This window comes from Pseudopipra pipra, chromosome 16, assembly GCF_036250125.1.
Source record: "Pseudopipra pipra isolate bDixPip1 chromosome 16, bDixPip1.hap1, whole genome shotgun sequence".
NCBI classification, from domain to species: domain Eukaryota; kingdom Metazoa; phylum Chordata; class Aves; order Passeriformes; family Pipridae; genus Pseudopipra; species Pseudopipra pipra.
The window spans coordinates 1174611-1188264 of record NC_087564.1 but is presented as its reverse complement, the minus strand read 5'-3'; the positions used below and the strand labels follow the sequence as shown (position 1 = coordinate 1188264).

The 13654-nt window shown below is 53.1% G+C and overlaps 1 protein-coding gene across 1 annotated transcript in view; it reads left to right on the top strand.

Annotated features, from left to right (window-relative positions):
• RAB40C (RAB40C, member RAS oncogene family) overlaps positions 1-11570 on the top strand; it is a 39003-nt gene extending 27433 nt beyond the window's left edge. The window contains exons 4-6 of the mRNA XM_064672464.1: positions 5765-5842; positions 6536-6758; positions 8582-11570. Of these exons, the coding sequence (XP_064528534.1) occupies positions 5765-5842; positions 6536-6758; positions 8582-8862 (582 nt within the window). The 3' untranslated portion in view covers positions 8863-11570. The remainder of the gene's footprint in view (positions 1-5764; positions 5843-6535; positions 6759-8581) is intronic.
• Positions 11571-13654: the final 2084 nt, after the last annotated feature.

The window sequence follows — 13654 nt, the reverse complement described above, 5'->3', positions numbered from 1 at the left end:
TTGAATCTTCTAAAGTAAACCCTGGAGCGGTTGCAACGTGGAAAAATGGTCTCCAGATAGGAGTAGACCTTGGGAGTTCTCCTTTCCTCCGCAGCACAACCCTCAGACTGAACTTCAGGCTGGTTCCTCCCCAGGGGGAGGACTTGGGTACCTTGATGCCTTCTCCAATTTCAACTCCACTTGCCTGGGTCCATACATGTGGCTTTCATGTTCAGCAGGAACCTCTTCCTCTGGAAAACATCTGCAGTAAAACAGCTTCACTGCCCTGATGAGCTGGCTCTGAACAAGGACCAGCCCCTTCCTCCAGCTGAGGCACACCAGCCGTGTTTGCCCCAGGGTTTGCTGTGAGGATCACAGAGCTCTTGCCTTCCTCCCTGTCCTGCCCAGCAGATGTGATCTCATTAGGGACACAATGAGCTCTTGGGCTCGAGGTGGAGGCTTGTGGGGGCTGCTGTGCCTGGGACCCCCCCTCCTTTTCTCTGGCTTCTCCAGGGATTGAGTTTCCACTTCATCCCTTCCCTCTTGGAGTCTGCAGGGCCAGCAGGGCCATCACTTCAGGGTCTCATTTTGGAGCAAAAGAGGAGCGTTTGTATTTGGGATAGCCAAGCATTGGCCTCCAGGCACAGAGAGAGTGTGCAGGCCATGTCATGGAGACAGCAGGGCCAGGGGGGTAGAGATGGAAACCCAGTGGTGTTGCATGTGCAGAACCAACCCAGGGAGTCTGGAGCTTGCTGTGCTGCAGAAGGATTTTTATGTTAATTGTCACAGATCAGGGTATGGTGAAAAGTATTTAGTGATGCTTAAAGGTGCTGCAGAAATCTTTTTTGCTCTTGGACTTGTGCTCCTTTTGAGCTTGGCTTCAAGGTTTCAATATTCCAACAGCAGAGCTGGCACGCTGATCTCGGCTGTTGGGAGCAGCTGTGGCTCTTCTGGCTGCTGTGAGCAGATGCAAACTATTCCAAGAGTCATCACAGAGGGGAAGAAGACTTGTGGTGGTGCTTCCTGATCCAGCCAGGAAGAAGCAGTGCTAGGATCATTCCTGATGTCCTCATATGCCAGTGATTTAAACTGTTCCTGAAAGTGTGGCTTGCCAAACTCTTCCCAGACAGTGTGAAAAATGCTCCCATCTTATAGCAAAGCTGCAGCCCTAAAGGAATGATGAATATTGTTGAGTTCTGCTTAGGCAGGTGTTTTGAGGAGCTGCTGTTTATCCTGTTAAGGGCTTCTTAGTATGCAGGAAGGTGGTGGATTTTTGGCAGCTCAGCAGACTCAGATGTAGGCTCTGCTTTCTTGGTTGCAGCAAATACCTTACCTGCCTTGGGTCATTCAGATGGGGTTGTCTAGCTGCTGGAGAAGTCTGCCCTGCCTGCCAAAATATTTACCAAAAGCACAGGGATAAATAACCCCCCAGTGTGCTGTGGTGTTGGGAAATGGCCTGGCAGCAGGATGTAACTGCCCACGAGCCAAGGCCCGAGGTGCCAGCTGGAAAGCCATGACCAAATGGAGCTCCAAAAGAGCAGGAGGGACAGAGTGTTCTGGTTCCTGTCAGCACTGGATCTTCTGTTCATGGTTTGCTTCATCCTGTGGACCAGAGAAATCCAGTCTGGGGGGTCTTCAGGCTTCTTCAGCAACAGCTTTTTTCCATCAGTGGAGAACAGCAGTGAGTGACACTTCCCTGGCCACCCTATCACCTGCCTGCACTGGGCTGAGGCCTTTGGCAGTCACGGGAGTGCTCCCAGCAGTTCCTTGTGAGATCCAGCTCCTGAAGCATCTGGGAAGTGTTTCTGGACAAGCCTGACTTGCACCGACAGTGAACACGCTGATTTCCACTCGCCTTTCAAAGCTTATTGCTGATAAACCTGGTCCAAACCTGCTGCAAGCAGGCAGAGATGGTACTTCCTCACCACCACTGTGGTTATGTGGACAGATCTGTGTGTCAGCTCCTGCTGGAAACAAATTTGGCTTTTGGCAGAGTAAGTGTCCACATGTGCTGCTGGATACAATGACTGGTGATCTCTCTATGTTCCTTGTTCACTCATGTGGAAATTTCTGTCACTGCTATGCTGAGGGTTGTGCCAATCCCAGTAGTGGAACAAAACCAGAATGGGAATGAGCTCTGAAAATCAACTGTGAAAAGACCTGAGATGGATCTGGGGATGAGTCCAGTCCTCTTCCACCTCACACAGAAGCTGTAGGCAGGTTGGGGAGGGAAGGAAGGAAGGCTGTTGTGAGGGGTCCAGGATACCCTTGATCTGAGAAAGCTGAGTGTGGAGCTTTACTGCATGCTGTGGGAACCTGGGGTACGTAATGCTCACAAAAGGGCTTTGTGAAGCTAAAAATGGAGAGCCATGGAGAGAATACAGTGTTGACAGCCATCTAGGTACTTAGAGAGCAAATTAGGCTGCAAATGGGAAACTGTTCATTTGTCAAGTGGAGGAAATTAAAATTCTGTGCACGTTATTCCAAAGCAGACTTTAAAAAAACCTGACAGATCTTACTTGGAACTGTCTGCAGAGATGGAGCCAGCTCTCTCTGTGTGCATGGCTGAGTGCTGTTCTCTCTGGGGGAGAGATGGTAATGACAGAGTGGATTTGGGATGTGTGCTCTGGAAACGTGGTGTCTGGAGCATGCCAGCACCACTTGGAAGCAGTACAAGTTATCTGGCAGCACCAGGAGCTGGCCAGAGGTTTAGAAGGCTGTGTCCTCCCTCTGCTGAGCTACAGCACAGCTGGGTTGGGCAGGATGGGGACAGAGCAGGGCACAGGCAGCTTGGCCTCGGTGTCTTCTGAACTTTCCTGGACAGTCTTCCCTATAAATGTGTGTGCTGGAGCTGTGGCGTGGCCTGGAGACCCAGCTGGCAGACAGAGTGTCATCTCTTGCTTTTAGAAATTGTGGGCTTGACCTTCCACCCTGCTGAGAACGTGGGGCTGCATTTCTGCTGATGTTTTATCCTTATTCCTATTTAAAGAAGATCCAGGCGGAAGCTGCCAGCAAAGCTCTCTCCTCCTAAAGCATATTCCTGGCAAGAGCAGTCAGCACAAACTAGGTCTTGGGTCTGTTTCTCTTGGCTAAAGGAACTTGTCAATCCAGAGATGAAGGAAGTAGACTTTATTTATCCTGCTGGCCGTTTGTCTTGGAAGGGGGTCATCAAACTCTTTGCTTGGTTGTTTCCTGCCTCTCATTCATTCTCACGCGCGGCCTTGGAAGATGGAAATCAAAACAAATAGAGGAAAAATTAAAAGAAAGCTCAGAGTCTTTTTTTTTTTTCAATATGCACTTAAAATGGGATGTATCCTGCTAGTAAGTATTTCTAAATGGGGCTCTTGGAAAGCAGCGTCTTTGGGTTTGTGGGATGTTTTTAATTATGGAAAATCATTACTTCCTTCTAATTTTTCCTCTCTAAGTGTGGAAGAAACGGACCCTTTTCTCCTCCAAAACAAAAACAACCTCCAATTCTTTCTGAGTGTGACATTTTTGGGCTGTTCTAGAAATGGCACTGCGAAAAAAAATTACAAACTCTAGGCATGAGCTCCAGACTTTCTTTGGAGGACACTGAAGATGCTTCTCCCATCCCACAGATACTTCTGCCATTATGAAAATGGCAGGTGCCTCAAACCCACACTTGGAAGGGCTCACTCTTCATGTTGGGCTGTCAAACACAAAAGCCAACCCACTACACCTGACTAGCCTTTTGTGCCCCCTCCCCTTCTGTTTTCGTACATTTGAGCCTCTGTGCAGAAGGTGCAGATGTTGGGATGTGGGTGGGACAGGGAGGGCAGAAACAGCAAGTGTTGCCTGGGGAGCACCTACCCTGGGGTGGAAGCACCATGCAGTGAGGTTGGGACTAAAGCTGAAAAATCAGAATTTTCTAGAGTAAGGAATCTGAATTGTTCTAAAATTATAAAATTGGTCAGGCTTTGAGAGCTGCTTATTCTGAAAGAGCTGAGAGAAAGACGGACAAGGTCAAGGCACACGCGGTGCACTGGGGGAAGGCTGCTGTTCCTGTGGGGCAGCAGTGCCAGCTGCAGATGTGACTTCACTGGGAGGATTCAGGTGCCTTCGTGGTTCAGATGCCAGTTTATCACTCCTGTGTGCTCCACATCTCACGTTGCTGATTATTTTTTCATAAATTTGAAGTGTATCAGATACAGGCTGTACAGGCTGCCCCTCACGGGCTTTGGCAGCAGCAGGGATTTTGGGAGGACTGGATAGCTGGTGTTTCCCATCTGTGTAGCGCATCTTCCATTTCAGGAAATGAAGGAGCAACTCCACAGATAGGTGAGGGTGCTTTGGTGGTCCCTGACTCTTACCAGGACAGATGATGGGCAGTTTGTCAGCTCCCTCCTTCCCTGGGCTGAATCCAGGCACCTCAAGGACCAGGCTGCCAGCTGAGCCCTTCCTTTGCCAGTTTAAGCTGTGCTGGGGCCTCACTGGAGGGACAGCTGTTCCTCAGGATACTCCTGATTCAGGGAGGACTGGTTTGCTGAGCTTGCTGCTCAGTGATCTGGTTTGGTTTGCCCTTAGCTTGTCTTGCTGCTCCTGGGTTCCCTTTCATCCAGTGCTGCCTTCCCAGCTGGATTGTCTCCTCTCTCAGCACGAGATCATCTGCTCCTCCCTAGTTCCCATTTCAGGGCATCTTCAACTGCAATTCTGCCAAGTCAGCTTGGAGTGCCTGTTGTCACTTGGAATGTCCTTGATTGCAAAGAAGAGAGTGACAAGAAGTCAGAAAAATAAGAGGGGGGCTGGAGAAATGCTGCTGCTGAGGACAATTCCCTAAATGCTGTGTGTGCCCAGCCGGTACCGAGCACTGCCTCGTGTGCCTGCAGGGCCAACGCTGCCCTCATGTCTGTCCTCAGCAATGCTCTGAGTCGAGCAGAGCTCCTTGCTGGGAGATGCTGTGGACCCGAGTGGTGGCCACCAGTCTGGCCATGCTCCTGGGTCCTGCTAACCAGGCTCAGGGTGAGGTGGAGACTCCAAGGAGCTGCTCCTGCCTTGGGTTGTGCCAGTCCTGGGCCAGCACCACTGTGCTGCACCTCCAGAGGTGACTGGGAAGCGAGTCATGGATGTGGGTGGTGTTCAGGGACAATGGAGGTGGGCCTGAGGATGCTGTAGGTACCTCTTGGCAGAAGAAAGGGTTGTTCTGTGTCAGTGTGCCAGTGACAGTGGGAGACACCTTCAGCAAAGCCCGAGTGGATCCCAGTCCTGGGAGCTCAGTCCTGCAGAGATGCTGTGGGGCTTACTGGCATCATTCAGCTTCTTCCTTGTCAGCACAGGGCTGACAATGAGACTGTTCTGTAGAGGGAAAACACTCTGAAGAGGGGTGTGCTTGATTAACTCTGTCCTGCCCTGCTGCCTCTCTGCCACTGACTGCAGCTCTTCTGTGTAAGGGGAAAGAAAAAGACTGTTTCTGCCTCAGTGAGCTTGTATCAAATTTGAGACAGGAGAAGGGTGTTTTGCTCCTCCAGATACACAGTCACCAAGGCAGTTCCTGCTCCTGTGTAGAGACTGCAGCTTTGGAAATGATTTGGAGGATGCCAAAGCCAAAACAAGAGTAAAACCTTCCCTAATGACCTGGGAGTGCATTAGCACAGTCCTGTTGTCTCGATTTTTGCCCTATCAGCACACAAATGGTGCAGCTGGAGCAACGTTCTGTCCCTTGCCCTCTTGGTTTCTGCACTTGGAGATGGTCTTTTCAGGTATGTCCCCCCCTTTTCATGTTGCCTACTATGAAACCTCCTGATTGCTTTTGATTTTCTTCCACCAGGGAATTCTCTTGGTGTACGACATCACTAATCGCTGGTCCTTCGATGGGATAGACCGATGGATAAAGGAAATAGATGAGGTAAGGGAATGGAAGAACATATGCAGGGATCTATAGCAGAAATTTGGGGAGGTATCACCTGAGGTGTCACCTCTGATATGGGGACAGGAATGGCTCTGCTATGGAGGGGACACGATGGCAGTGCAGTACTGAGCAGAGCAAAGTGATAAGTGCCTGTCCTCTACCTCTGTGTAAATCTGGAGTAGTAGGAAAGGGCTTGGGAATGGTCAAGAAAGGTAGGGAAGTTCCCTCTAAAATCACAGGATCACAGAATGTGCTGAGTTGGAAGGGACCTACAAGGGTCATCAAGTCCAACCCTGGCCCTGCACAGCACCATCCCAAGAGTCACATCCTGTGCCCCAGAGGATCATCCAAACACTCCTGGAGCTCTGGCAGCCCTGGTGCTGTGCCCACTGCCCTGGGGAGCCTGGTCAGTGCCCAACCACCCTCTGGGGGAAGAACCTTTTCTAATATCCAACCTGACCCTGCCCTGACACAGCTCTGGCCGTTCCCTGGCTGCTGTCCCTGGTCCCCCCAGAGCAGAGCTCAGTCCCTGCCCCTCCTCTGCCCCTGCCCAGGCAGTTGGAACTGCAGTAAGCTCTCCCCTCAGTCTCCTCCAGCTGAACACACCAAGTGCCCTCAGTGTCCTCACACAGCTTCCCCTCCAGGCCCTTCACGAGAGCCATGATTTCTCCACTCCTTTCCCTGTTCCAGCACGCCCCAGGTGTCCCTCGGATCCTGGTGGGGAACAGGCTCCACCTGGCCTTCAAGCGGCAGGTGCCGACGGAGCAGGCGCGGGCCTACGCCGAGAAGAACTGCATGACCTTCTTCGAGGTGAGCCCCCTCTGCAACTTCAACGTCATCGAGTCCTTCACGGAGCTGTCCCGCATCGTCCTCATGCGGCACGGCATGGAGAAGATCTGGAGACCCAACCGAGGTGAGCAAGGAGGCTGCTCCTGTGGGGAAGGCTGGGCTCACGTGGAGGGATGGGGCTGCCTGGAGGGGGGGTGTTCCTGAGGAACTGTGGGAGCTGAATCCACCTGACAGGGAGAAGTGCCTTGGGCCAGACAAGCTGAAGCTGAGCCACAAGCTGCCTGGACTGGCGCAGGGCTGGGCAGCTCCACAGGGCAGTTCAGCATGTCTGGGATCTGCAGTGCTCTGGGGCATCCTCTGCCTTCCCACTCACTCTGCAGGAGGCTCAGGGCAATTATCTCCCAGCTTGAAAGTACTTCAGTCAGACGGCTGTGTGGGACAAATCCAAGCATAAGCACCTCGGTCCTTGCCCTTGCCTGAGCCTGTCCCCCCTGTTCCAGAGGGAAGCAGAGCAAGCCCAAGGAGCTGAAAGGGACTTAACCTCCTCCCTGCCTTCAGCAGGCAGCAGTGGGCTGGGGGATTCCATGTATCCAGGCACATGGGCTGCAGTGAGGCAAACCACAAGCAGATTTCATGTTATGTCTCAGCCTGTTGGTTTTGAAGAAAAATAATCCCAGTTCCCACGTTATTCCTGGCTGGAAGTGTCCCACTGCAGTCCGAGCAGCAGGAGATCTGTGCTCCTGGGGTGACCTACCCTCCCATGGATCTTCAGCTCCTGCTCACCAGGGAGGGGGAATCCTGTTTGCCATCCGCAGTCCCCAGATGTCCTGCCTGGGCTCCTGTCCCCGACTGTGGCACACTTGGCTGCCATGCCACAGTCTCCAGGTCACCGAGGGATGGTGGGCAGGGAATGTGCTGCATTCACGGACCTTTCCTGAACCTCTTCCGGAGGTTTTGTAACTGTGGGCTGCCTGCTTGGGAACAGATAGGGCAAAAGGAAATGGCCTCAAGTTGTACCAGAGGAAGTTTAAATTGGATATTGGGAAAATGTCTTCCCTGAAAGGGTGGTGGTCAGGCCCTGGTACAGCTGCCCAGGTCAGGGTTGGGGTCACCGACCCTGGAGGTGTTCAAAAGAGGTGTAGATGTGGCACTTGGGGAAGTGGGTTAGTGGTGACCTTGACAGTGCTGGGGAACGGTTGGAGTGGATAGTCTTAGAGGGCTTTTCCAACCTGAATGATTCTGTGTTTCTATGAATGGGAAGCTGCCTGCTCGGGAACTGGAATCTGCCTGCTCGGGATCGGGACCGCGTGCTCGGGAACAGCAGCGCGGCGCTGGCGGGCGGGAGGAGGATAACGCGTGCCCTCTTGTGGCCGCTGGATGGGAATTCCCCTCCAAGGAGAGGGACTTCCCAAGGCGGGCTCACATGGTGCAGGCTGAGCTAAGAGGCTGCTGGGAAACGGGGAAGAGCAGAGTGGTGTTCTGGCTTGGTGGGGTCTCTGTGCCTGGGGGGTTCTGCAGAGAGCTGCTGCTCCCCGAGGAGGTCCCAGGGGACACTGTCCTGTTTCAGGACTTACTGACCCTGTTGCCTCTTCCCTGGGCATGCCCTAGTTGCCAGAGGATGTGCTGAGAAGCCAAGTGTCTGTCAGGAATGTGAGCCAGGCCCTGCCACCCTGGGCACTGAGCAGGGGAGGGCTGGCAGTGCCTAACCCTGTGTTGACACCAAAGCTGGTGTCTGGCAAAGCAAAAACCTCCAACAGCAAAGCTCACCTTGATTGCCCAAGCTTTTTTCCTAACCAACCTGCTCCCTAATAAAAGCTCCTATGCAGTAATTCTTGGCATATCTCCCTGAGGAGCTGGAGCTGTGCAGCATAAGGAAGGAATAGCTGTGGGATGAGGGCAGCCCAGGAAATCTCTTGGCCCTTGACTGTGTGGTCCTTTCTCCCGCAGTGTTCAGCTTGCAGGACCTGTGCTGCCGAGCCATTGTGTCCTGCACCCCAGTCCACCTCATCGACAAGCTGCCCTTGCCTGTCACCATCAAGAGCCACCTGAAGTCCTTCTCCATGGCCAACGGGATGAACGCGGTGATGATGCACGGCCGGTCGTATTCCCTGGCCAGCAGTGGGGGCGGGAGCAGCAGCAAAGGGAACAGCCTGAAGAGATCCAAATCCATCCGGCCGCCCCAGAGCCCCCCACAGAACTGCTCACGCAACAACTGCAAGATCTCTTAGCAGGATGGGCACCGGGAGCTTCTGTCGGATCCGCACCCACCCACCGATGTACAGCTGTTTGCACACCCAGCCCTTTCCCACTGGATCCTTTCGGATGGGTTGCTTTTCCAATGGCACGCACAAGCGTTAGGAATGTGCTCACGTTTTGGCTTGGCATAGGAAGAAGCGTGGTGCCGGCTGGATCCCGCAGCGCTACCGGAGAGAGGATCTGCCAAGTGACCCTCCAAGAATGCTTTGGGCTTTGCCTCTCGGCCTGGGGTGGAAAATTCAGCAGCTGCCGGGCTGGGGAGGGGGGAAGGGGAAAAAAAGCTCATCAAGTCTCAATGGAGCAATGGATTTAATGGAAGATTGAGAGGCTTAAGGGAGTAGGCAAGGAGAGTCTGTGCTGCAACTTTAACTCTTGGCCTCCTGAACAGATTGCTGGTGCAATAGTGATCCTTGGATGTAGACAATAAGAAACAGGGACAGGGGAATAATGACAGTTTTCACCGGGATGTTCACCTGCTGTTGCCAAAAAAACCAGAAAACAAGGCAAGAGTTGGCCAATTGGAAAGGGGAAGGCAGCGCTCGCTGCCTTCGCTTATTTATGTAAATATTATACATATATATATATATATCACTTGTTTTTTTAAGGGTTTTTTTAAGAAGCTGTCAGGGAAAATTTTATGCAGCCATGTAAATACAAGCACTGGATGGACTTTCCCAGTGCCAGCAAAGGGGAGAAGTGGAGGATTTTCTGATGAAAACACATAAATGCTTTAAGAGACTTTCCCTCACCCCTGGGCTCGTGGTGGCGTTTTTAAATACTGTGAGTGCAGAAGGAAAGGACAATTCATGAGGAACATGCCCCAAGCTGCTTTATTCCAATCACTCCCTAAAACTTGTGAGTGCTGATATGCAGGGTGGGATGGGAGTGGATAGAGGGGCAGAGTGGAGAGGCCAGGGTCCTGGGGTTTTTTGGCAGGCAGGAGGAAGAGGCAGCTCTGGGGTTAGACCGATGCCTTGCTCGCTTTGAGCCTTCTGGTTGGGGATTTGGGAGCAGGGGGTGGAAGCATTGTACCTAAAGCAGGGAAAAATGCTGAATTTTGTCCCTTATTGCTGCAAAACTTTGGCTGTTGCTTCCAGTGCCCTCCATCCAGGACACTACCCCGTGTGACAGCCCCTGGATTCTGGCTGCTTCCAGCTTTGCTTTCCCAAAGATGCTGCCTGAGGTTGCACTGCTGTGGCTCCTCCTGGATGAAAATGGGAAAGGGCAGAAGTGGCTTTTCCCACTGGAGCGTGAAGGAGCAGGGACTAGGAAGGTGAAAGGTTGGGGTGGGGAAACAGCAATCCCCAGGTCCCTTAGTGGCAAAGTCACTCAGTTCTTGGGGTAGTCCCAGAAGATCAGGAGAGCAAACTGCTTTGCTCCATAGGACAGCTCCTGGATTTTGAAGGGGCAAGAGCTTGGGATGGATCTTCTGTCAAGCGAGTGCACCTGCTTTCCTGGCTTCATCCCACGGCTGACCTGTGCTGGGAATTCACCTGGAAGCTGAGAAATAATGCCCAGCCCTTACCCCAGAAGCTCAGGGGGTTGGCAGTGGGGCTGAGCTGTGGCAGCAGATTCTCGTGGGTGGCCGGGGTGTGTGGACTGTGAGTACCACGGTAGGAAGTGAAGTGTACAGTGCTGCCATCCTGCTCCTGGGATCAGCAGCTCCTCAAGGCCTGGGCTGGCTCCGCTCCCCCTCCCCAAGCCGCTCATTGCACTGTGTGGGCAGGATGAAGCCGCAGCAGCTCCTGTGCGGCCGACAGACCCGCCAGACCCGCCGTGTCCGGGCTGGACACGTCCCCCCGCGGGGACATTGCCTTCCCTCGCTCCTGAGCCCACCTGGGAGGTGCTGGAGCCTTCCCCCTCCCCTCTGCAGAACACAACAGGGGCAGGTCTCTTGGCTCAGCTTTATCTCTGCTTTATCACCCAGCTCAAGTGAGCGGGGAGAGAATTAAACCCCAGGCAGGCGGAGGGGGAGAAGAATCCTTTGTAGTGGTGCTTTGGCTCGAGAGCAAAGCCGGGGCCGGGCCCGGCGCAGTGGCACAAGGCCGGGGGATTTGGAGAACCTGTCTGGGCTGGCTGGCACCTGTTTCCCATCACTTAACACACGGCAGAAGACAATCGCTGGCTCAGCAGCCCGGGGATATACGGCCAACAGGTGACGGGCACCAAAACTGACGGCTTCTCCCGGGAAACACCGCCCGGGCACTGCAGGGCCCCGGCTGCTCCCGGCACCGGTGTGTGGGGCAAAGAGGGATGGAGGGCTCCTTCCTGAAACCACCAAGCTGCTGCATGTCTCAAAACTGGCTGTACCTCTGCTTTGGTTTGGTTGTGCCGCGTGTGCCACCTCCCCACACCGTTTCCCTGTGGTTGGTTTGGGTTTTGCCACCCTGTAAAGTCTCATGGATCCTGTCTGGAGTGAGGATGGATGATTTCCCTGGAGTGATTGCCCAGCAACAAACTTTTTTTATTTTTTAATTTAAAAGGAAAAGATGCTTACATCTGATGTCAACACTAGTCTGTAGCTGCTCTCCAACACTTGTACCATTCCTGAGTTGGTTTTTTTGGACTATCCTTTTATTTTTTTATTCCTTTGTACAGTCAGTGTTGTTCAACTGATTCTACATGGTTTTGTTTTGTATAAATTAAAGTCTTTTTGTTTGTTTTGATCTACCAATTGAAAGGTGGAGAAGTTGTATCTAGTTTTGTGTGGGCTGGGAAGAGGTTGAAGGGAAAAGGTGGCAGTTTGCCCGTACCTGGGGATTTGGGGCTGCTTCTAGTGCAGGGGTGTATTGCCACTTCCAGGTCATCCACAAAATAACTCAAATTACATTTTCTGGGGAGTCTTCACAATCATGATTCCTGGCTGTGGTGGCTTTTTCCCTTTTCTGTACATGCAGAGGCTAAATCTGTTCTTGATTCTCACAGATTTGGGGTAGTGAGCTCTAAGAAAACACAGAATCATTTGCAACACAGTTGGTCCCATAAGTGGCTGGAGAAAACCAGGCTCCCCAGCAGCTTGCCAGGAATTGTGCTCATCCCTGCTCCACAGGGACAGGTTTGCAAGTAGTCAAAGCCTTAAATCCCTTCTTTGGGTCCAGGTGATCCTGGGGGAGCCGTCACCCATCCTGCCCAGACTGGAGCAAGCTGGAGGCCATCCTGGGATAAATGTGACTGAAATGGAGAGGATGCAGCACCAGTGTCACATCAGGGTGGCCCTCGGAGGCACTGGGAGCCCCAAAGAAAGGGGATTTGCTCCTGGGGTTGAGGGAGACTTCTTGTCTGATCCTTTTTTCCCAGCCCACCTCCCCTTGACCTCCCTTTTCCCCTGCCTTCTCACTTCCCTAGGATCAGATTTTCCACTTCGTACCAGACTGGCCACGCTTGTTTTAACGGCTTAAGTAGTAATTGCCGGGGCTGGGAGGGGGCAGGGGGAAATGAGATCGTGTCTGCAGCCTGGAAAACCCTGGAGCTAAGGTGAAAGCCTGGTCAGGGAAGAGCCTTTTTTTTCCCCTTTTTTCAGGGGGTTCTGGAAGTGTCTGTTGCCTCTTGCAGGGCTGAAACAAAGGCTGTGTGTGGTTTCAGGTGGGGCAGGGACAGCCGGAGCCCATTACGCCGGAGCAGCGGGGGCCGCCTGGGCCACAGCTGTCTGCCTGGGAAGAGCAGGGCAGGAAAACACTGCACAGCCTCAGCGTGGTGGGAAGGCTGGGAGAGCTTCAGGGCTCCGTGGAGAAGGAGGAGGGAGCAGGTTCCTCTGGGGTGATTCAGGTCTTTCCTCACTGAGTGTGTTTCTCCACAAACACCTTCCCCATTTGAGGTGTCTTGGGTTGGTCCCACTGTCCCTCACAGGCTGGGGAGAGGTGGTGACCTCCATCTGACTGCAAAATGCTTGAAAATGTGGGTGCGTGTCCCCACGGGTGTGTTAGAGGGGCAGGAGTCCCCTGGGTGCTGGGGTCATTGGAGGGGGACACATGGCACTGCACCCTTCCTCCGGGACACAGTGCTGAGCTGCTCTCTTGTCTTGAAGGGAGAAGACGAACCATAACCTGGGATGAGCTCAGTTGGTTAAAACTTGGTCCTAATAATGTCAAAGTCATGGGTTCAATCTCTGTAATGGGTCATTCACTTAAGGGTTGGACTTGATGATCCTTGTGGGTCACTTCCAACTCATAATATTCTGTGATAAAACTCACATCTGTGTCTGGGATCTTTGACAGAGACACCAAAAATCCTGTTTTTGGGTGCCATGGGTGCTTGGACATTTGGAAGTGAACAGTTTAGGGGAGACTGAAGTTACAGCTGCTTCAAGCCTTGAGATGGTGAAAGTGTCGTGGGCTTGGTCAGGTTTGGGAGAGTCACTTTGTCCTTCATCTTCAGCTGAAGAATCACTAGAAGAGGCTGGGTGGGTGTGAGGGTCCCAAGCTGGGTGGGGGTCCCCAGGGGTGGGTGAGGCTCTCAAGTAACTGGGAGCTGCATTTCCAACCACGCAGCACTGGCATCTCTCTGTCCAGTGCTGCGCCACTGGGGTGAAGGTTCCCTGCCACTGCTTGTCCGGCCTCACGGCCTTTGGTCTCGGTGACACAGGGATTAGATGTCTTGGGCTCTGGTGTGAAACACGTGCCACCCTCAGGGCTGCTCCTCTGGCTCTGGAGAGGGGCCGTGGGGCGGGAGCTGACCCAGACCCCAGCACCATCATCGTGCTGTGACCACACAGAGCCCAGCCTGTGGGTGGGTGAAAGCTGGGCTTCAGCTTTGCTGTTCCCTCCT